The following is a 25,204-nucleotide window of genomic DNA, read 5'->3' as shown; positions in this document are numbered from 1 at the left end:
TCTTGCTAGAGAACATTTGTGTCAGTGTGGTACTCAATGACAGCCCCTAATTTGCAATCATCTGCAAATTTAGTCAGCCAGAGACCAGTGACATTGGCCTTGACCTCAGAGAAGTAAAAGCCAAAAAGGAGCTGTCCAAAGATCAATCCCTGAGTGACTCTGCTTGTGAATGGCCTTTTTGTAGAGGTGGACTCCCTGATTCTAACTTCCTGGGTCCGGTCTGTGAGCCAGTTGGCTGTCTACCAGGTGACATATGGGTTTGTACCTAACCTCTTGAGTTTGTCAACAATGCCCGAGTGGGGTGTTGTGTCAAATGCCTTGGCCAGGTCAAGGTAGGCAGTGTGAATCATTTAGCCCTGATCCATTGCTTTGGTGATCTTCTCAAAGAAATCCACCAGGTTGAGGAGGCATGATCTGCCCTTGATGAAAACAAACTGAGTTGGGTCCAGTGTCTGGAAGTTTACTATATCACTATTGATCATTTCTATGATAATTCTTCTGATGGCTTTACATACAAGACTAGTGAGACTTATGGGTCTGTAGTTTCCAGGGTCTGTAAATGGCCTACTTTTCTGCAGAGGGATGACTGTTGCTGTTCTCCATTCATGAGGCATGAAGCTTATTTGGAGGCTACAGTTCAATAGCAATTCCAGAGGGCATGATAGGTCATGTTTCATGCTATTTAGAAGGCATCCTGGAATATTGTCTGAGCCCACTGATGCAGTGTTCTTGGCCTTAGAGAGAGCATTAAGGACCTGTTCCCTAGTGATTGTAGGGGGAGCTATATTTGATGGTATTTCTTGAGGCAAAGTTGAGGGGGAGAGAGGGGTAAAGTTGGAGATGACTTTATTGGCCAGTAGATTTGCTATATCTTCCGGCTCAGTACAGGTGACTCCATTTGCAATGAACTCTGATCACAATTATGTATTGCCTTTGAGGTTGCAGACATAGCCAAAGAATGGTTTGTTGTTGTTATGCCTGGCCTGCTTTTATCCTGCTGGGTGCTGCACCGCCTACGTTTGCTATGATTTTCTTCCTTCTGTTACCAGAATCTTACTTACCAGTGTCTATTTCTCTGTCTGTCTCTCCCTATTTACCATAAAATAATGGTCAGATTTCTCAAAAAGCATTCCATATTTACACTTATTATGTGCATAGAGATTTAGATTTAATTTAAAATTTTTATTCCAGCATTTTACAGCAGAACATAGAGGATCATTTGCTAAACAAAACAAAAAAAAGCCTTTATATGGCAAAGAGATTTAGCATGAGTAACTGTAATTCATTATTCCCACAACTCAAATTTATTTAGCCTGTACCTGACAAGCCACTAAACCAAAAGTGACTTGTTAATTTTCCTCTTAATTCCATGTCTGCATGTACCATGAGACAAATGAAGTGTGCATGGATTGGACATATCATTCATTTGCAAGTTCTGAGTGGGCAGAAGAGTCCTCTAAGTCTGTATGAAGGCCCTAGACCTAGAACAACAAATTAAAAAAAAAAAAAAAAACAGAGACAAAAGATTGCTTTGATAAATGCCAGAAGTTTCAACAATAAAATGGTTGAGACAATCATTCCTCTGTTCTAGGGATATTGATATCTGTATAGTTACTGAAACATGGTTTAAGGATCCAGAATGCATATTGCATATTCTAGGATACACATTATTTGTCATAGATCTCATAGGATAGGTGGGGGCATTTCAGTTAATATAAAAGCATACTTAAAAGCCAAGAACCAAGAAAACATTTTGGGAGAAGAAATTGCTTAAACAATAATTGACATCAGTGGTATTAACTGTAGTATTATTAGAATCCACTGTGCATAGTCTTGTGTCCCCTGAAGAGCATGAGAATTTCCTGACTAAATTCTAAAGCATAAAAAAAAAAACAATGAAAATGCAATTGCTACAGGGAATTTGACTATTCAGAGAGTGACTGAACTAGTCAACAACAAATACAAATTTCCAAAATATTTATTGCATGAGCCAAAACATTGAAACAAAATCCACAGAGGGATGGCAATAAATTACATATTGTATTGGCAAACCTGGGATCTTTCTGCTCCCCATGCATAAGTACATTTTCTGTGAAATTAACAGAGATTACAAAACTATCATTTTAACACAAATCTAAAATCAGTCTCAACACACACAAACACACACACACACACACACACACACACACACACACACACACACACACACACACACACACACACTGCCCAAGATCCTCCCAAGATGAGGTCTTCCAGCTACCAGGCCTGGCTATTCCAGACATCAAATACAGTTCTAACAAATCTTTCCTTTTCATACACCTCTCCTTTTCTAGGCACAACAAATTACTCTTCTAAAAGTTTCCTCACACAACTTTCAACTTCAGCTTGAGCAGTCTAGCAGTTGGCTTAGAAGATTTAGAGCTGTTATGATCCAGTGGTGGAAGGTTGGATTCCCTCAGTCTCAATTGTCTAACTATGTCACTCTGAGCAAGTCACTTAACCACTGCTCTGCAGCTGAGTCTGAAAAAGGTCCATAGAGATAGGTGTTCTACCCCAGAAAACAAATACAAATAAATAAATAGATAATTAAAACTTCCTCTGCGCCTCCTTAAATGTCAGCGGTTCTCTTATATAGCTAGTGAAGTGCTTCCTTTTGTACGATCTGCGTTGTGACACATTTCTTCTAGTCTTGCTGACCTGGTATTATCACTGTTGAAATCCTCCCTCCCTTAACATGGATTTCACATTCAAGGAAGAGTAGGACAGACAAACTTATCAATTTTGAGTGAGAGCAGACAGCAGGCTTGTGCAGTCCAGGTCAGTCATCCACATTCAGTTGAAGTTAATTTAAGTATTTAACAAATTACTATTCACTACGACCATCTCCAGGACACAGTGCTTCTCTTCTTCATCTAGTTCCTATGGCCACCAAATGGATTCTGCAAAGTCAGATTCAGGCAACAGTCAGAGGGATGATACTGTATAACCTAAAGTTTTTTTTCTTTTTTTTTTTTTTTTTTTTGAACATGATGCAACAGAAATGATGAATAAAATAAATTCAATGTTGCTTATTAGCTTTTTTTTTCTTCCTGTCTTCTTTTATACTTTCTCAAGTTAGCATACTAATAAATAACCATTTTAGGAAACTCCATCATTAAGCGCCCCCAGAAGCTAGAGCATTTTTCCCACTTTTAATCCAAAAAGTGGCCTAAACAAAATTTTATCAGTTTACCTAACAGGGTAAATATATACTCCATCCAGGCTAAAAAAAGCAGTCAGAAAGAAATTTTTTTTTTCTTCTTTTTTTCCTCAAACAGAAAACAGCTTTTGGGGTCCCCCACAGTCAATGATGATTAAGGGAGCTCCCTGTATCTATTAGTACAGGGAGGAGTGGAGGCCACCTAATACCTAGAAGACCTAAATAAGTTTTATTTATTACCTCAGTAAGTTAAAAAAAATTACTATTCACTATTCCTGATTCACAGATATTCCTGATTTTGTCTCATAATTTTACTCTGTCATACTAAATCAAGTTGTAATATATATGTGTGTTCCTCATTTTGAGACTTTATTATGCTATTATTTTTATCACTGAACAGAATTCTCTCATTACAGCTTTGTCCTAACAGGGTTATATTACAGTCCTGTTCAGGTGAAAGCATTATATCAAAATATTTAATGAAAAAATAGAGCTTGTTACTTTGACAAAATACTATTACTGTAACTAAGATCTTTGAATTTTTTTTGAAGATAAAATACGAAGTTATTTATTGTACCTACCTACCTGGTTTAGCTTGCTTGCTGTAGCTTTTTTGTTAGTTGACAGACATGTGTACAAAAATATCAAGATAACATAAGTTGTGTGGTTGGGGCCCCCAGGCGTGTCATTTCTCATGGTAGGGAGGTTGGGGACAGGCAGGAAAAAAAAACAACCTGTTATTAGTCATCATTTATGTAGTTGTGAAGCAAACTTGTAAAAGAACTGAGGAAGAAACACCCCTGCAAAATCAAAATACAGGAAAAAATGTTATTTTTAAACAATACAAAAAAAAAAGGTAATAGATTATGGCAATGTCGGTGCCCATGTGTAGACAAACAAAGGTCAAACACAATAGCCCAAGTTCACATAGGACACAGTAGGTCAACGAGATTTAGCAGGCAAAGTCAGTGGTGCGGTAAAAGTGATAATTTTGAAATCTTTGGTTTAAAATTCCTGTAGGGAGGAAGGGGAATCACAGCATTTTTTTATATCGAATTCTGCTAAATTAATTTCTATCAGTAAGATAAGTACTTTTAAGTATTGATTTGCACTGTGTCTAGATTTGTACTACAGTTGCTGTGATATTTATTCAGTGTATAGAACTGTGCACTCTGTAGTTCTGCATTTTAAAGTTTATTTGCAGTTACCATTGCATTTGACTGTTACACTGGTTCCAGATCTATCCAGGTCTGAATATCTAAAACAATAGCTCTTAAACGCAATTTAAGTTGCTTATTACTTGTGCTGCTTTGATATCTGTGTTTATTTGCTGAGTTTCTTGCTCAACTCTAGTGCTTTAGTTGTTACTGTTTATTCCTACACTTCTGCTTGGCTTTTTAGTTATAACTAGACTAGTTCCAGCTTTTTGGGCACCTAGACAGTGTTTTTACATGAAAGAGTCTTTTGTCTGCCATCCTTGTGGCAGGAGAGGTAACAAAGTCTCCTCTGAGTTGGGATTCTCTGCTTGAAGCCCTAAAGAGTGTTGTTATTATTGGCTGAGGACTAGGCTGTTTGTTTTGATACTTTCTGTGCCTGATGAAAGTTATTGCATTTGAGTGATGTTGCAGTTGGCAGTGCTCTGTGTAGGTGCAGGCACCTAGAATTGAAATTTTCCCTATTAAACTCCCCTTAAAAATTCCTCACTACTTATGAAGCAGCTAGTTCACACTGAAAACCACCCAACTCTCATGCTTGGTCTACAGCAACCAAGCTAGCCAGGTGTAAACCTCTCCAACACCATCCCCTTGTAGAACATGTAATAAGGATTCATAATTATAGACATAACTTCCATGCCATCTCTGCAGTTACTGCAGTGGATATGGGCATTGTAAGGCAATGTAGCAATTCCCTTATATATATATATATATATATATATATATATATATATATATATATATATATATATGTATATATATATATATATATATAAATATATATATATATATATATATATATATATATATATATATATATATATATATATATATATATATATATATATATATATTGACAACTACCTAGTTCTCCAACAAAAAGATACAGCATGTCAGAGACGTAGTTATAGAATGCCACTGGAAGCAAGGCTCTCACATACAAGCACCTATAATGGAATCAGGTTGTCAGTAACACACATGTTCTCCCCACCTCACACAGTAAGGATCAGGTACATACACCCACATATGATGAGGCTCTTAAATGCAATATCAGCACCACAAAAACCTCCTAGACACTGCACTTTAAAAAGTACCTCTATAGCACTCAACAAAAACAGCATCAAACAAGGCACATACTGACACATCCCACAGTGTCTCACCATCTAAGCCCATAAGGCATATGACAGCATAACACAACTTTTGGTTATAGGAGACTTGATTGTCAGATACTGAAATGTCTCACCAGGCTAAGTAAGGAGAAAGGCATGGTCAGCTGTCTGTCGAGAGCCAGGATTCACCAAATCACACATGCAGGTCACTGGATCACAAATACCAGTATGACTCTGTCACAGTCCATGTGAGTGTATATCACCTGAGATGTTCCTCTTTGGACTATTATGTGAATTGTGCTTGTGTTTGTGTTTGGGAGGTCTCTGATGTTTAGGTAAGCTTCTGTTAAGGACCTCCACATATGTAGGTTTATTGTTGTTGGTTTGATAGATGCAGGAGGTGAGGTGTGCATGCTGACAACCTGATTAGTATCAGATGAACTGACTGGTGATCAAGACAGCCTGGATTTTAGGTTCTTGATATAGATGCATCTCTCACATAATGAATTTTTCTGGACTGGAAGAAGTGGGTTGTCAGTGTAAATGAGGCAATTGTTACATTGCCTCCAGATGCCCAAGTCAACCAGGCTGGCTGGAGAAACTGTGGGAAATTGTCCGTCCATAATGCTAGCTAAGTTGATGTGGTCAGAAAGCAGGGAGAGGACAGGAAGGACCAGATAAAGTAGAGGACCGGAGAAGTGGACAAAATACAAAGGGCTAGTGGGTAGGATCTGTGTTGGTACCTCAGGAGCTTTGCTGAATGTATTCAGCTTTGTACAGGCCCATTTTGATTCTAAACCATGATTATAAAGTCTTTATGTCTATAATGGCTAAATGAATGGAAAGGTTTATGCTAAAATTGATAGATATGGATCAATGTGGTTTTATGGAGGGGAGACAAGCATTTTACAAAATTAGTAGAACAATTATGATCTAGAGGGAAGCAGAATGTAAGAAAACGCCACTGCTGCCAGTGGGTTTTGATGCAGAGGAAGCATTTAACAGAGTGAGCTGGGATTTTATAAACAGAGCAATGAAAGCATTTGCATTCCCCTGACGCATTAATAAGGTTAATTAGGAGGATATTTGAGGTATCAGAGGTACAAATTAAAGTGGAGGTTTCCTCTCTGATAAGTTCTCTTTGAACAGAGGAACCAGGCAGAGGTGTCCTCTTTCCCCTTTGTTATTTGCATTATATTTAGAAGCATTGACAAAGAAAGTAAGGGACTCAGAAATTCAAGATTATAATTTGCATGGTAATCAGGAGAAGTTAGTTCTTTTTGTGGATGATATTATTTTGTAGCTGATAAAACCAGAAAAGGACATTTTAGTGTTGTGGAACATTCTGAGACAGTTTCAAGTCTTTTTGGGATACAAATATGATGGAGATAAAACAAAGGCAATAGCTGTAAACTATGTACCCACACATGAATTTGTTCAGTTTTATACCCAGGTCAAGAATATTTTTATCAACAAGAGGAGATGTTGTGGATAGCAATTAATTATGAGTTGAATGATTTTACTGGGAGGGGAAGAGGACAAGAGTCATGTGGGATAAGTTGATCCTTCCAGTAAAACAATGCGGTTTAGGATTATCTGATTTAAATGGGTATTTCAGAGCTACACAGTTAAGGCTCCTCTACATAGCACATGCAGAAAGCTATAATTCAGAATTGAGAGTGATGATGATGAAATGGGGTGGGGGGGGCTCAAGAAATGTGGAGATATGGGGATTTTGGATGCAGATCCTCAAGGAGAACAACAGATCAACACTGGCAGAGTTTTTAGTAAAATCTTGAACAGAAGCTGCTGTTAAAAAGGGATACTTAGCAGGGTATATAAAATATTGAATGATGACTATAGGGATCAATCAGAAGAAGATAGAAAGGATTGTGAAGAAGGACTGGATAAGCAATTCACAAAGAAACAATGGGAGGATAAGCGTATGTATCCTAAATATGCAATGAGGTTTAGAAGATTTATGATTTGTGCTTGTAAGTGTTTGCATAGGTATTTTTATACCCCAAGCAGACTCCAAAATTTTTTTCCTCAGGTAGTTTGCAAATGTTGGACTTGTGATGAGGAAGAAAAGGGTAACTGGGAACATATTTTTTGGGAGTGTCATGAATTGCCAGACTTTAAAAATTCCTTGCAGACTACTCTGTCAGAAATATTGGGTGAGCAAATTGTTGTAACCAAGGCAATGATTTTTTTTGAGCTATGATATAGAATCAGAATTTCCTAGACATGGTAAGGCCTTGATGTGTTTAATTCTGATGGCTGGCAAAAAGCAGGGGTGGCTCATGCTAGCGGACTGCCGGACTGCAGCCCTCCCACCTGGAAAATACAAAAGAAAAATCTTTAAAACTGGAAAACAAAAATGGAAAAAAAAATCACGAGTCCCAATGCCTCTGCGCATGTGCAGAGGCATTAGAAGAACTTAGACTGCCTTTATCAGCAGTCTGGATAGAGACAAAGAGGTATCCAACAATCATTGCTGTGAGATATCCAGGAATCTGTACGGTGACGACCGCACAGAATGGAGCTCCGGACTGCTTTGGCTGCAGGCAGAACCAATGAGGGGTGAGCTGCTGCTGCTCTCACGGGACTTTCATTGCACAGGCTTCGCTTCAGTCGTGGATTACTGCTTCAGATAGGTGTTTGGTTGCTCTCTGGATTGTGGGCTTGCTTCGTTCATGAAACGGTGGTTGCTGGCTGCAGTGCGGGCTTGCTTCATTCATGAAATGGGTAGGTGTTTGGTCGCGAACAGGTAGGTGAAGGCTTCATAACTATACCACTGGACAAAGGGTGTGTGTGTGTGTGTGTGTGTGTGTGTGTGTGTGTGTGTGTGTGTGTGTATGTGTGTGTGTGTATATGTGTGTAATGACCCAGTTACTATATACTGGTGGCTAGAGAGAACAAATGGTGGTGGGTAGAGATACTCAAGCTTGAACCCTGTATCTTGGATGCAGGTGGCAAGGACCTGAATTCCCTATCCACCACCATTTCTAAATAAATTGCAGATTTTTGCCTCATATTTGTTCTGTTCCTCATAAAATCTGTGGTTTCTGTATCTACATTTTTCCTTGCAAAGTCTGTAGTGCAGTGGTGCACTGGTAGCATTGCTGCCTAACAGCTACAGGTTCTTTGGTTTGATTCTTGGCTGGGGTGCCTTCTGTGTGGTGTCTGTATGTCCTCCCATCTTACAAAGATGTATCTGGCATTTCTCCCTGCTCTGCTGAAAATTGCCTTTTGTTCCAAGTCAGACTAGTTTCCTGGTTAAATGTTTAAAAATAACAGGCATTTGAATTTTAGACTTTATATTCTTCAGAAAGTACATGGTAACACAAAACTGTTCTAGCAGTTTTCTAAGTTTATAACATGGATATTTGAAATTTGTCCCTATTTTGGGACTGTATTCCCCCATTATTGGCTTTGTCCAGGTATTTTGTGCTAAGGCTGAGAGTTATCTATGGTGAGAACTGAATTCATTGAATGTTTGGGGGATGTATTCCCCCCATTACTGGCTTTGTCCACATGTTTTTGCTAAGAGGTTGAGAGCTATAGTGAGAACTGAATTCACTGAATATGTTTGGGGGCTGTATTCCCCCCATTATTGGCTTTGTTCAGGTGTTTTGTGCCAAGAAGTTGACAGCTATGGTGAGAACTGAATTCACTAAATGGTAGCCATTTAAGTTTGTCTTCCTCTCTTTCACAAAACAGCTGATTTGGCATAGTGGTATTTTTCTGTGACTGTTTTGCACAGGGTCCCCTGGGTTAAAGATGTGGCAGTGAAATGTATGGTGGTAACACAGCATTTTATTCTAGCAACTTTCCAATATTATACAAGCAATGTTGTGTCCCTGGTTTTTGGGCTTTTGCCCCCCCCCAATAAATTTCGGCTTTTTCCAGATTTCTTATGCTGCAAAGTTCAGAGATACAACTGCGTGTTGAGTAGATTTTACAAGGAGCTGAGAGCTGCAGGGGAACAAACCTTTAGTGCTGCTTATTCTGAGTTTGCTTGTATTGTTAATAGCACAACAGGTAGTGTACATGCTTTTGATGCAGAAGGCTGTGGGTTCTACTCCCACAGTAGATAGATGCATTGCTGATACTGTACTGTGTTGTAAAGTGGGTGGATGCTGCAGTCCTTTTTGGCAAAGATACCTAGAGTAGTAACTATGAACCTGTTATCAGTTTGCCATACAATCCCTATGGTGATATTACTAGCTTATCATGTTTTTTAATGCATGCAACATAGGCAATTTATTCCTCAAGGACAACAGGCACTTTATTTGTAGATGAATAAACAATGACATATAAAGTTGTTTGCTAGCAGCAACCTCTTCATTGTTACAGATTTCTTTAATGTGGAATTATTTAGATGACTTTTACTACTTCAGAGATTGTGCATATTTACTGATACTGGTGGACTGTAGAAGGTTGAGTAGACTTTTATGATGGAAAAGTTCTGAATTGGGTAGTTTTGTCATTGGTGCATGCATTTTGTTTCATTGTTTACTGGAAAAATGTTTAAAACAATAAATTTAAAATGCCGTCTAACAACTGTACTGTATTGTACAAGGAATATAATTTAGTACAATCAGGAAGGTGTATCAAAGAGCACATGTATGTTTCATGTCCAAGGGGCCTATGATTTGAAAACAGCCCACAGTTAATCTTTATCTGCCACTGGCAAGATGTATTTTCTTTGAATGTGGGTTTCAATGATGTTTCATTGAATGTGAGTTTCAAGGGCAGAGAAGTTTTTAATGCTAAGCCTGTTTTCATTGTGAGACTGCATTGCTTTGTTTAGCAGATGTCTTAGTGTTTGTGCTGTAAAATGTAAAATAAAACTTTAAAATTAAATCCAAATCATCATAGAAGTAAAGCAGTATGCACAGTAGTGTTTATGGTAAATGGAGTGAAATAGCCAAGTAATGGATCATTGGAATGACTGCAGGGGGAAGGGCTCCATTCGACCATGCTTTTGTGTGGGGGAAGGGCGGCAAACTCAAAGACAGCCCCAGCTAAACTATACCTCCCAACTGTCCAGATTTTCACATAATGAATAGATTTTTGCTTCTTATTTTTGGTTTGTTCCTCATAAAATTTGTGTTTTTTTTGGAAAATCATTTAGGAATTAAGTCGTTAAATAATGACACACTGAGTTTCAGACTTCATAACCTTCAGAAAAATGCATGCTAAAATAAGACCTGTTATTCTATCAACTGTCTCAGTTTATACAAGAGCAATTTTTAGTACTGTTTATATGTTCCCCCAAAATATTTGGCCTTGTCCAGATTTATTGCATTAACAGGTTGAGAGGTACATGCAAATAAATTGCTTTATAGAATTAAGCATAGCCAAACCTCTCAACTGTCCCCAAATTTGGCTCAAAATTTTGCTCTTCCCCTTATAATCCCTCTGCAAAATAGCAATTTTCGAAGAAAACATGGAAGGTTTACAATTAAGAAATAACTGTAATAATCAGAGTTATAGATTACTTTTATTTCAGAAATCCATGTAGATTCTTTTATTTTGTCAGCTGCTCAAGTTAGCAGTACTAATATTAAAAAGTGTCCCTTCTTTGACAGGTTCCCAGCTGTATTGTGTGGCTATTTTATATTTTTGCATCAGATTTTTTGTCCATTTTTCATAAAATTCTGTTTTTTTTTGGTAAATTAGTGGTAAATCATTAAAGACTGAATGAAGTTAGAAAATGACAGACATTTAAGTTTCAGATTTCATATCCTTCAGAAAATTCATACTAATGCAAGACCTACTATTCAGTTATCTTTCTAAGTTTATAAGAGCAATATTTAAACATTGTCCTTATTTTTGGGCCTTTGTCCCACTTCCATGTATGGCTTTGCCCAGATTTCTTGCTCTGAGGGTGAGAGATATGACAAATGTTTCAGGGCCATCACCGTTAACCAGAGACTTTTCAAATTGTGACATACGTGTTGTACCCCACTCCCTCATGTAGTGACTCTGGATGTGTACAAGCAAGGCAAGGAGCAGTTATGCAGTGTAAATGTGCAGGGTATCCCCCCGTCCAAGGTAGACACAAGTACTATAGTGGCTTTTCATCTGTTCTTGATTTTGCAGAATGGTCTGGTTTCTGTCATATTTTTGTACTGTTGATTTATGCTTATTACTCAAAGTGCCTGTTGCTCTGTGTTTTAAGTAGCAATGTTTTAATGACCATCAGGTAAGCTTGTCTGAGATCATAACATGCAAGTAAGCTTTAATAAGCATACTGTTAAAGAATTGCCAACATTGAAACCTTTCTGTTGTTGCCATGCAGATAACACTTAACTAGATAATGTATAAGCGTTGGGTATTGAAATGCATATGACAGTATTTGTAATAAAGGACAGGATTACATTATTTTAAGAAGCTCATTACGCTTGTTGGAGACTTCCAGTGATCTCTGAGGGCTTTACCCGTAAACTAAATAGAATGCCATTCATGTGTGGTCCATAACCTGTACAGTAATCCTTTAAGCAATGTATCTTGAGCTTGTTCTGGTTTGCTTTTCATTTCTACTTTTATCATGTTTTCCCCATGAAACAAGTAGATAGTTGTCAGGCAGCAGGTCATTTTTGGATAAGAAACATTTTTACAAGTGGGGGCATCACAGAGATTGCTACTTTCAGCATGTTACTTGGTACTTTAATAAAGCTGAATATAAATTATAATTAGAACTGTAGTGCAAGGAGAAGCAGTTTGAGTTGAGTGCTGCTTGTTTTTCTTATAACTGATTTTGACTGGCATTCCAGTAATGTATTTAAAAAGTAATTTATTTTTTCATGCCTCACAACCTTTTTGTTTCCATATAGATATTAAGTAAGCTGTCATGCAGCCAATGCATTGAAATATTTCTATTCTTTTACACTTCATTTGTCTTGATTGGACTTTCATAATGAGGGTTTGGCACCCAGGGCAGCATATTTAATTAAAGTTAGTTGTTGTGGTTTTGAGCATAGCTCCTCTCCTTTCTAGTTGGCCGCACACCTTCCCATTGACCCCACCCATTCAGCTATCTCCTGCAGCCCCCCTTTTATTTGAAGTCACCAGCCGCCACTGGCAAAAAGCAAATACTTGAAAATGTAAATCATAGTCTAAACCAACCATACTAGAAGTAGTGAATATAGTGACAGAGATAAAAGAACTGGTAGTAGGATCTTGAGAAAAGGGTAGGAGCAAATTACCTAGAAAAATTAGCTAATTGAAGGAAGAAAATATGTAGAATAATATTTTGGAGGAGGAATGAGGTTTAAGAGAGGGAAGAAATTGAATGAGCTATGTAATGTTTGATTGACAATGACTGTATATATGATTATATGTACTGTACAATGTTTGCAACTGAACATATGTCACTATGGTTTGTTTTCACTTATATAAATGTGTGATTGCCTATGTCATAAATCATAATTCAGTAAAGATGTTTCTTGTTAAAAAAATATATGTTCTCTGAAATAGCATTTTCATGTTTGTCCCTGAACTCGGTCACGTAATACTGGTTTAGTAGGAAGTGAGAGATTCTTAAGACCCAGAGTCCCAGAAATTATTTAAGTATATTATCTGCTTATGTCCATCTGTGTGTCTTTATAAACAGAGTAAGAATGTACTGAGACGTTCAAGAGTCAAAAAAGAGAACTCTGGACAAGTGTGGCCAGTTACCCAAATGTTATGAAAGCTTTAAAGAGTCTGTTTTATTACAGGGTGATGAGCTGTATAGCTTGACATTATTCTGTGACTTGAATTTTTGTTAAATAATAGAGGTGAGAAACATAAGCACAGGCCCTTCTGAGCCACCATGCTTGGTAAGGTGATGAGATACTGCAGCACCTGTCAATTTTCTTCCCTGAAACCAGACATCCTGATTTAATAGTGCATTACAAAACAGAACAGACCAGCTCCAAAACATGTGGTTGGTATCAGAACTATTTTGGATTTTAATTTATGCTAGTGCCAGGCTTACAAATGCCATCATACCTTCCAATCAGATGCTCCTACCTCTCCTTTTGACTGCTGCAGTTCAAGTGCTATAACACTTGAATTTAAAGTGCTTGGTGGGAGATGATATAGGAGCTTTGCTCCCACAAATTCAATCTGTAAATATACTACTTCTGCAGTTGCACCACCTCTGAGAAGATGGAGACAGCTATAGGATGTTTATCACAGTTTGCAGCCCTCAGGCTAGTATGAGACACCCAGACTTTGGAAGATTGGCTAACATGGCTCTTGAATAAAGTGCTCAGTTATAGTATATGGGTATGGAAACAGAGGTTGCATCTTAAAAGAAGGAAAAGTAAGTGTCTGACTTAATAAAACTGGGGAATGACTCTTAGAACAAGGAAAAGTAAGTGTGCAAGTTCATTTTGTGAATGGGTTTTTATACAACTGATCTTTGAATGGTCCAAAACAAGCTGTTATTTTGAATAATTATATTATATGCAAATGAAACTTGGATCGTTTGAGTCCATTCTTGCCATTGCTAATTACTCATTATTGTGTTGAAAATGTGTTTTCAGATCCCATTATTGCTAAAGTAACTGAATTTATTTTTTAAAGATTATATTGTATTTTATTTACAGAAATTTAATAATCTTTAAAGCTTTCAGACTGACTTTTTTTCTGACAACTGTAGTCATATTAATGTGCCTGCCTGCTTCAGATAACAAAAGGCCAGCAGACCTTTATTTATGTTACTAAACATTTTAAGACCCATTAAATCTAAAATAAATAAATAAATAACGTACAGTTACACATGCTGCTTTTCTTATGCAGCTATTCTAGTATTACCTAATGCTAATGTTTCTTTTATATAAAGTTAAATATTTAAAATGACCTATAAGGAATTATTTATGATTTGTATGGTAGAACTGAAGTGTGAGATTCCTACTCCCTTTAATAACTGCACATGCTTAAATATGTACTCTGTACCTTTTTTGGACACATATTCAATGTTTCTGCAAGACCAAATCTTTTAAATTGTGCCATGTATTTATTTATTAGGATAAAACTCATCCTAAGGACAAAGTGTCCAAAAATCTGATGCAAAATTAAATTGTAATAATCTCTTACAAAATATAAATATCCAATAAAAGTTGTGACATATTTGTAATAATCAATAAATATTAAGAAAACATAAGCCCAACATGTTACAATTTGTAATAAAAGGTCAGATGTTCAGACTGCTAGTGTTCTTAGAAACTGACAGTCTGACTTCTAAAATAATGCTTCCCTTTTGGAAAAACATTTTGTATTTATACAAATTAAAAAAAGGACGTAGTCTTGCAATGTTATTGGTCATGAAAATAAAATGCCATCTGCTTTTTCTTTTTCTGATAATATCAGTGTCATTTCTCAATAGTATTGTTTCCATGATATCATCTATAGTTTAACCTTCTTTGTAGTTACTAATATATAGGTTGGACTCCAACTTCCTCTAGGTTGTCATGTTAATTTTGTTTCTTTTGCAGCATACTATTTTTTTCACCTTATATTTCTTTATACTTTTGTACTTTGTGTGGAACGTGACAAGAAAAATATGGAAAGAACCACAAATTATGCCTTCATCATTTTTCTTCTGCAGGAATTAACCAAAGAAAGTGACAAATGCACTAAGACATTTCAAATACAGTTTTAACATTTAAATATGATACCTGTGATATACCAGATAGAGTTCCCTGTGAGAGTGCATTTAAAACCTGCGGTATTAGAAAACAGAAGATGAAATGTGAACAGATCAGACTGGCTAGCTGAAGAGTCACCAATCTTGCATTTGACTGCAACATATCATCCTTTCTTGGTGATCCTCAGCTCAGTATCTGCACTTATTTCTGTAAAGTAGAATGCTTTTTAAGTAATATATATTCCTCACAAACTTTAGTTGCATCATAGTAAAATAGACAACAAGTCAATTGCTAATATAAATCTATAGGGTGTTCCACAGGCACTCGAGTTCCAAGCATTGTAGCTTGTGTGGGATGCTGCCTGTGCTAGAGCTTGAATATGAGTTAGGGCAAGCATTGTGGGAAGGGAGTGGAAGAGAAGTTTAGGATTAGGAAGTGGGAGGAAGATTTAAAGTTAGGGAGCAGGAGGGGAATTTTAGGATTACGGAGCCATGAGTTTTAGGTTTAGGGGGTGGTAGGGGAGTTTTAGCGTTAGGGAGTGATCAGGGAATTTATGTTTAGCAAGGGGTTGGACATTTGGAGCTGGGGAGCGATTGTAGACTTTAGGTTTAGGAAAAGAATGTTGGAGTGTTAGATTTAGGGAGCAGCTGGGGGCTTTAGGATTAGGTAGGAAGAGTGGACATTTAGGGTAAGGAACTGAGGAGTCAGGTTGGTAACTACATGGAAGTTTTAAATTTAAGGTTTAGGTTCTGGTAGGGCTATGTAGTTTATAGGATTGGGTATTGGGAGGGCTATGTAGAAAAGAGAGCTTGGACTAGTGGGAGTATGAGCTCTTGGTTTTTCAAGCAAGTGGCAGTGAGCAGGTATATTGTTAGCTATTAGTACATGAGCACTTGTAGTAGATCCAAATCTGTAAGCATGAGTGGGAAATTCATGATTTATTTCAGTTTTACTTTCATTTGTTTTAGTTTTACTGTTTGTTAACTACATGCTAGAGCCAAGTGCTTATTTTTCTCTGAAGACTTAAGCTGGCTACATACCTCATTTAAAGTCACACAGTAAGCAAATATCAGTTGTGGGTATCAAACCAGGGCAGACTGGATAAAGTTTATTTGGAGCATGTTGCTTGCTAAACCCAATTTATATTGTTATTCCCTAGCATCATCATTACTCATAAGTTAAAGTCAGTGCATCAGATCCATAAACTGTTGCTGATCTCTGCAATAACTTTTTACTGTAGTACGGGCACATTTAGTATTCCTATTATTTTTTTATTTTTCCTTTGGTTAAGGTTGATAATCAAGCAGAGAGTGAAAAGGAAAAGAAATACATTCAGACTCTTGAGGATGACCAGAGATTGGCATGGGAACAACACCAAGAGCTGGTTAACACGATTTACAATCAACGTAAACAACTAAGGCAAACGGAGGAATTACGAGACAAGGTAAGCATTAAACTGTAAATATTAGTATTATTTTTATCTGGTTATTCCATTTTCAGTATGATATTACAATTGCTTACAAACAGAAAGCACCCCACTTACAGAACCATAACTAAGTCAACTGCTGGCCTGCGTGGTTCTCCAAACTAAAAGTTGAAGACAAAAAAAAATAGCTAAAGCTCTTCTGTGCTGCTGTAACTGCTGTAGCAAGCTGGGTTTACTACCAAATACTCACATACTGAGAACTTCAGCCATAACTGCAAATGCAGCATCAGCATCATTCATTTATGAAGCTGTAATATCCTCACCGCTCTCTAAATCAGTGCAAGTACTGCACTCCTGCACCATCACCACCTGCCCTCTAACAACTAACATCCATGACAGCTACCTCCTTTACCCACCTTTGTTATAGCTCTGCACATATAGACTTGCTAATGCATTTGTGAGGACTGATACTGTTTTACTGCCAGGGCGTTACATGTAAGCCAGTGCATGGGTTCACTTGACAAGTTTTTGTGCTGCTTATACCAGCCTGCATGTTCTTTCCTGTAGAAGGCAGAGTTTGCTTTGATGGGTGTCCAGCAATGCTCCTTTGAACAGAAATTTTAGGGATGATGTAAGAGAGAACATTTCCTCACTGACTATAATCCCAGTTGGAAAAATAATCATAATGTGAATTCTCTTGCTGCTGCTTCTAGCTGTTGTCTGAATGAAGTTAATAAAAGCTTGGAACTCTAAGGGGTATAAAACATCAAAACATGACATTAAAAGCAGAACTGAAGTTTCAGATACATGATGCCTTTTCAGAGTCTGAAATGTATATAACTACTCATAAGAATTAGAAGCATGGCTTTCAAGAACCTATGATTTATAGAAGGAGATTATTTGTTCGGCGAGATCATGTTCTCTTTTACTGATTCAGCAAGACTGTGTTCTCATTTATTGATTTAGCAAGATTGTGTTCTTATTTTTGTCAAGAAATGGGACCAGACTAATTTGAACACTTTGGCATAATTTCGCTTTAGCACCCAACCTAGCACAGCATTTAGCTACTGCTTCCATAAGATAATAATTTAAATCACCAGCCATTGGGCTTCTGATTACTAAAACTAGATGATAAATTAGTACTGTGTTTGAAATGTTGATCTTGTTTTTAATAAATTATTTAATGTATATTTTAATTGATTCTGTGGTACAAAGGGATGAAGCCCTGACTATGACCCAGACAGCTCAAGTGTGATTACCACCTGGGATCTCGAGAGAGATGATGTGGGGTGAGAGGAATGCTAAGTGTGAGAGAGCAGGTTAGGGGTGTGCCCTCAACATGGCTTCCATTAGAAACAAGAAATCACTGACAATATTGTTAACATGTTCATGGAGTGGGTATGGCAGAAATGAGAGCGCACCACTGTCGGTGCAACTGCAAACCAACCCACGTTCAGACCACACAACATATTAGAAGTTAGGGTTCAAACTGAGAAACCCACATACTTGTAGTATTACAACCATAAGATAAAAACACAAAAAAATATTTTTTCCAGGGGCAAGCCCTTTTGCATCTCCCATGTGGGGGGAAGCCCCTTTATTTTATATACCAACTCTACAGCTACACTACAGTGGAGAAAAGGGCAAAAACCCTAGGAATGTGTTCCACTAGCTTGCATTATACAATACATTGCTGTGAAACATACTGTGGTAACAAATTTTCAAACAAAAGCTGCTTGACTTTCAATGCAACAATCACTTGTACCTATTTCAGGAAGTATCACAGCCAGATTACCATGAGATTTTCCTTACTGGAAAGAAGAGACCCAACTGGTGAAGGGAAATTTTATTTTAGATATTCTGAATACTGTGGTATTAAGGAAAATGGAGCAATGAGAGATTTAGGAACCAGAGGTCAGTAAAATTGGGTAAAAATGTTTAATATAGAGGATTATGATCAGTTCGCTGATCCTCACCATCTTTTTTATGTGTTTGAGACATGGATGCCAACAAATTCACCTCAAGACCCAAGTGGACAACTGACCATAATTCTTTGTAGTGCATCTTTATCTGCACTATCTACTAAATGTTACAGTACAAAAAAAGTTAACTGTTTTGCCAGATTTCAAAGCTATAAAACACTTTGTGAGTGCTGTCAGAAAGGCAGCGTAATGCGGTCCCTTACATTTACACTCTCCTTTCATACCTCTTAACTGTCCAGATTTTTGTAGAATGTCCAGATTATTGCTTGATATTTTTGGTCTGTTCCTCTTAGAATGTGTCGCTTTCAGAGAAATGACTGAGGACTGAAGTCACTTTAAGTTTCAGTCCTTGCATCCTTTAGAAAATGCAGTTGAATGCACTTCATATGATTACAATAGGATGTTAGGGACAACTTATCTGTGTGGACAGCAGGCAGAAACAAATCTTTTGTTCTGATGCTGTCATTTGCTGGACTATACTGGCAGATTTTACTGTCTAGCATGAGACTTGCTCTTAACAATTTTAGCAGGGGTCTAGGGTGTGCTTAACATTTGTTAGGGTCGGGTCTCGTGCCACTTTAGCATTTAACTGGCTTGTCTTTTTCTGAATATCAAAACATAATCAGCGTGCTCCATGCTCTACATATGTTTTATGTCTGGTACCTGCAAAAGCTGCATTTGTATTTATTTACTGGTTAGAAATCATTTGTCTTTACCATTAAACCCTTTAAGAAAGGCATAGTTGGGAGTCCGAATGAAGAGATGGACTCAGCAAGAAAAGAAGGCTAAGATTGCTGGAACTAAATTCATTCTTAAATCCTTGGGAGTACTTTCATGTTGTGGGCCCTGTTTTTACAAAACCTCACAAAGATGATGCTGATATATAGACGTTTTATCTCACAGACAAGGACAGGTTAAAAAATGGCTGGGTGCACAGATCCCAAAATAAGGAAGTGCTTACTCCTGGCATATGAAATGGTGCCATGACTTAAAACAAGACATTGTAGACTCCCTAGGACACTGGAACATTCTTACCACAGAACTAGGTATGCTGTGCGTGTCCTGCATGGCAGAAGAAAGTAGAAGTCCACAAAAAAAAAACAAAAACAAAATCATAGGCCAGCAATAAGTAGGATGTAGGTAGTAAGAAAGAGATTATATAAATCCAGAATTTCTTCACTAAGAATATATAACAAGAGCAAAACAGAAGTCAGAGGAAGAAAAATGTTTCCACTAAAGAAACTCTAAGATGTTTAATAGATCAGCTTAGAACAAAGCAATACCTTGAATGAGAAATATTAGACCATCTGGAAAAACAGTCAATTTGATACTGTGCTGTATTTATGCAGAAAATAAAGCTGTACTGACCTGTATGACTACTGCAGCTTCAAAGTAGGCAAAGACATCTACACATGGCAAATTTTATGATGAAAAGAATAAAAACACAAAAGTTGTACTGAAAAGGGGAAAGTTTAGTGATACATAAAATAACAAATAAAAAACATAAGTGATAAACCAACTGAGAAGTGAAGAGTTTAGTATAGAGACTCCAATGCAGGCAATATCCCAAAATGATGAATCAATAATTCCTCAGAGAGTAGTATAACAGACACAACAGGACACCTTAGGAAAATATATATCACCAAGTGAAAATTTAGGAACCTCCTACAGGATACTTGATTAAAAATCTAGTTAGGACTGTACAGCAGGGGAAACAGCAGGAAAGAGAGAGCAAAAGGGATATTCTCATCCAAGAAGAGAACAAATTAATGAAATACCTACTTAATTTCATACAATTGAAAGACATTTTACGATAGATGAGAGAAAGGCATTAGAGAAAGTTAACTGGACCCAGAGTGTTAGAAGACTGATAAAACAGATTAGGGTGGTAAATGGGCCTATTAGAGACTCATGTGATGAAATAAGTAGAGTAAGTAGAATATGCAACCATGCAGCTAAACTAATAACAGATGAAGTGCAACCACAAAATGTAGAGTAGAAAATAAAAGAAGAGAATGAGCTGAATGCCATTATGGAAGTATTGAATATATATATATATATATATATATATATATATATATATATATATATATATAGAGAGAGAGAGAGAGAGAGAGAGATAAAGCAACTAAGGCAAGAAGTATTGCTTCTAGAAGGATATAGAAAAGGGAATAGATTATATAAAATAGATGAAAGAAAAGCAACAAATAACATCAAAACAGAGCAGGATTTATGTTGCACAATCTCAAATAATAATTTAACATATCAGCACAAACAGAAAAACTTTGAAGGTACAAAGAAAATTATAAAGGAAAAGTACAATGCAAAAACTGGTGAAAGACGAAAAAACAAAAACTAAAAAAGCAACAAAGATACAAAGCAAGCAATTCACTGATGATCAGAAAGTTTTGAAGAGAACTGCGAAAGAAAACAACAATTAGTAATGTCACCTAAAATACAAGAAATCAGTACATTTTTGAGTAACATATAATGAAGTTCCTGTTGAACACATCAAATATATTGAATAGATATAATAGGTAAAAGAAATAGTAAGAAGGGCTAACATGAAGGATTTGAAATTGAAAGAAGCAACAGCCAGAGAAACTGAGATAAAATTAAGAAATGCTCCTAAATGGAAAACTTCAGGTCCAAATACAATACCCGACTTCTGGCTAAAGACATTAACATCTTTGTGCAGTGATTTATCATTTTCATGGTAAAGAGCAAATTATGATTCCAGGGAAAAACATCTGAAAAAAACGAGATACTCCAAGGCAATTCATTGTTACCACTACTGTATTGCCTTGTTTTTAACCCAGTAAACTGTTTACATGACAGAATAATGGTTACAACTTGACTTCCAGAAACATCTTATCCAGTTACATTTCCTCTACTTTTTTTTTTGGATAATCCAAAACTGTATAGCTTACTACAAAGCAGCTGAAAGCACAACTATAGATAGTTAAAACTTTTTCAGGTGATACAAGAATGACATTTGGCCTTGATAAATGTGTAAGTACAGCATTTATTGCAAGAAAATTGAAGCATTAAGAAAATGTCACCCTAAGAGAGGAATAAAAGAACTTGAACAAGAAGGTGTATATAAATGATTGGTCAACAAAACAGCATGAGATAATGAAAACTAATAAACCCTGATAAAAGTAGTGACAGTTTTGCAACAGGTAGCACTATTTCCTTAGGTGCAGAAGGCTTTAGGTTCAATTCTGACACCAGGTGGACCAATTGCTGATACTGTAGTGCAGCATAAGGGGGGGGGGTGCCTCACTCCTGAGTACGCTGTCCTTCAGATGACAAATTAAACTAAGGCCCCATCTGCTGAGCTGATGGTAGTGCAGGTGGATGTAAAGCATCCCATGGCACCTATTGAAAAGAGTAGGAGTCCTTTATTTAAATACAAAAATAACTCTTATTTACAAAATATTTATATACTTACAAATATTTAGAAATATACATATGCATAGATATACAAATCTGTTTACACAAAATCATAATTTCCTTTGCAATCATGCTAAATTTTCATCCCTATTAGATCCCTACTCCTTTTTTCATAACCACCATCTGATTTTACTTAATATTATTGCTAAAATCCATTTACTATTAAACATAATTTCATTTATAAAAACACTCTCTGTGTTCCTTATGGTTCCCAAAAGTTCACCCCGTATATCTGTTCAATTAAATCCACAAAATGCATGTACTCTCAAAGGCCCATTCAGACGTGAAGATTAAAAACTCACTTTAATGAACAAAACAATTTATATATATATATATATATATATATATATATATATATATATACACGGTTCTACCTCACTTCAACGACACGCCGGAACATCGACAGGGAAATCGCGAGCCCCAGAAGATCGACAGCGCAGAAGACCGACGCGACGGGACCTAGAAGATCGACAAGCAGAAGACCGACCCGACGGATGAAAGCACTGACGCCGAGGATGCCGAAATGGGAAAAGGCTGTGTAAGTATGCGGTAGTGACGGATGTTAGGGTGCGAGTAAGGTAAGTGTGGATAGGGGTGGGTTAAGTGAGTTAGGGTTAGGGAGCGGGTCAGGTAAGTGTGCGGTAGTGACGGACCTTAGGGTTAGGGTTTGGGTTAGGGTTGTAGGTAGTTGTGTATGTGAGGTTTAGTGTGGGTTTGTAGGGATTTTGGTGTGCTTGTGTTGTGTATGTGGTTTTTGGACGGGGAATGTGTTTTGTTTGTTGATTGTGGTGTGTGAAGTGTATGAGGTTTCGTGTTTGTGTACCGTCGGTTATTTCGTTGTCGGGCATGTGGGATTTCGTGTTTTTGTACTGTCGGTTATGTGGTTTCGGTGATTGCATTGTCGGTGTTTTGGTGATTCGTTTATGTGAGGTAGAACCATATACACATACACGCAAGTTGAATCTAAATGTATTGTTTGGTAACAACAGTAATTTGACCAGTGAGTTTAGAGTTGCAAGTGTATTTAATCCTCCTCTTAATAATACTATCCAGTTATCTGAGAGAGTTTGTGAAAATGATATACGGTGTCTGTTAACTAATTATAAACCTAACCCTTCTTTGTATAACACCCACTGTTAGTGAAAAGGATGCCCTTTCTTTGTTAAGAACTAAGGGTATTCGGGTTTTAAAACCTGATAAGGGGGGTGGCCTTATATTTATGACCTTGGATGACTATAACACTCGCATGAAGAAATTACTAGTGTGTGAGGCTTATGAGAAAGTGTCCAGGAATGAGATGAATGGGGCTTGTCAATGGTTTCAAGGGTTTATTAGGGACTTATTTATAGAAGTTTCTATAGATATTGATTTATTGAATTACTTGTCTGTTTCTAGTCCCATTACTCCTGTGATTTTTGGACTGCCAAAAATACATAAGGATATGAAAAATCCTCCTATTCGTCCCGTTGTGGACAGTAGGCAGTCCTTTACATTTGGATGTGTGAAGTATTTGGATATCAAGTTAAAGAAACTTCTGGAAGGGGAACAGCATATTTGTCGTGATTCCTGGGCATTTCTTTCAGCTATGAACAGCTTGAAATTTCAAGCTGATTATGACTTCTTGACAGTTGATGTCAAGGAATTATATACGGTCATACCTCAGGAAACTGGTTTAGTTTGGGTTAGGGATTTCCTTACTAGCAAAGGTGTGGATGGTAGGGAAACTGAGACATTGGTGTACATTTTGGAATTAGTCCTGATGAATAATTATTTCATGTTTAATGGGGATTATTACTTGCAAAAAACTGGGGTAGCAATGGGTTCTCCTTGTGGAGCTACTTTTGCAAACATAGTTATGACCCACTGGGAAAAGGAGTTCTTGTTTAAGGATGCCCTGTTTAAGAATAATGTCATCTGGTATACACGCTATCTGGACGATATTTTTATGGTCTGGAAGGGTGGTTTAGAATTAGCGGAGGTTTTGTTTGAACATATAAATAATTTCACTGACTTTTTAAAGTTTACTTTTGAGTTTAAAGTGGACTCTATTTCCTACTTGGGCATCGAACTAAGTAAGGATTTGGTTAATGAAAGATTTACCTCCAAGATTTTTAGAAAGGCCACTTATTCCAATGCTTTTTTGCACTGGTCTAGTGCTCATCCCTACCATCAAAAGAAGGCTGTTGTAAAAGGGCAGTTTGTTAGGGCATACAGAATGGTTACAGATGAGGCTGACTTCATTCTTGAATGTAATTTATTAACAGAGATGTTTGTGAAAAGGGGTTACCCACTCCCCTTGGTGAATGAGGTTTGTGCTGAGGTTAGTATTAAAAGAAAGAGAGGGTCTTTTAAACCCATTTTGCATACTGCCCCACCATTTCGAGATGCCCCTTTTATTGAACAGATTAATTTATTGGAAGATGGTATGGTCACTTCTGTTTTCGGTGCGGGTGAATTGTCTCTTGAATTCTTATTAATAATATACCTGAGGTCATCAGCATCAAGTGAGAATGTAGTAATAAATCCACTATATCAGACATCCTCACTCAAATCAGGTCATAATTTGAGTGAGGATGTCCGATATAGTGGATTTATTACTACATTCTCACTTGATGTTGATGACCTCAGGTATATTATTAGTAAGAATTGGTGTTTTCTGAGGGAGGATGCATTGATTAATAATAGGATTAGAGGAAGGGTAGTAACCTCAAAAATGCCTTGGAAAGTAATCGTGGAATTAATATTCTTGGTGGTATGTCAAAATGTGGTTTCTGTCATTTTTGTAAATTTATTAAAGTTACTGATTCCTTTGAGATGTATGGGAGGGTATACAAGCTGAAGGACAGATATAACTTTTCATCTAAGAATGTTGTGTACATGGCGGTATGTCAAGCATGTCCTGCATTTTATATTGGAAGGACAGAAAGATGCCTGAAAAGGTGCATCTATGAGCATTTGTACAACATTAGGAAGCTGAATTTGAATAATGCCTTGGCTAGGCATGTAAATCAGTTTCCGTCACATGCATTTCAATTTTTTTCATTGATCAAGTGTTGGATAAATATAATAGAGGAGGTCCTATAGCCCTGAAATCAGATGAAAGGGAACTGATTTGGCAATTGAAGTTAAATGCACATTCCCTTCCTGGGCTGAATGATAATTTATCTATAA

At 37.0% G+C, this 25,204-nt stretch overlaps 1 protein-coding gene across 3 annotated transcripts in view; it reads left to right on the top strand.

The window, feature by feature from the left end:
* CARD9 (caspase recruitment domain family member 9) overlaps positions 1-25,204 on the top strand; it is a 706,605-nt gene that overhangs the window by 517,105 nt on the left and 164,296 nt on the right. For all 3 annotated transcript variants that reach the window (XM_044058722.1, XM_044058720.1, XM_044058723.1), the window contains one exon: positions 16,461-16,613. In XM_044058722.1, the coding sequence (XP_043914657.1) occupies positions 16,461-16,613 (153 nt within the window). The remainder of the gene's footprint in view (positions 1-16,460; positions 16,614-25,204) is intronic.

Source organism: Protopterus annectens, chromosome 16.part0 (assembly GCF_019279795.1).
Source record: "Protopterus annectens isolate FY-2018-M chromosome 16.part0, PAN1.0, whole genome shotgun sequence".
NCBI classification, from domain to species: domain Eukaryota; kingdom Metazoa; phylum Chordata; order Ceratodontiformes; family Protopteridae; genus Protopterus; species Protopterus annectens.
This window is presented reverse-complemented; position numbering and strand designations above follow the sequence as displayed.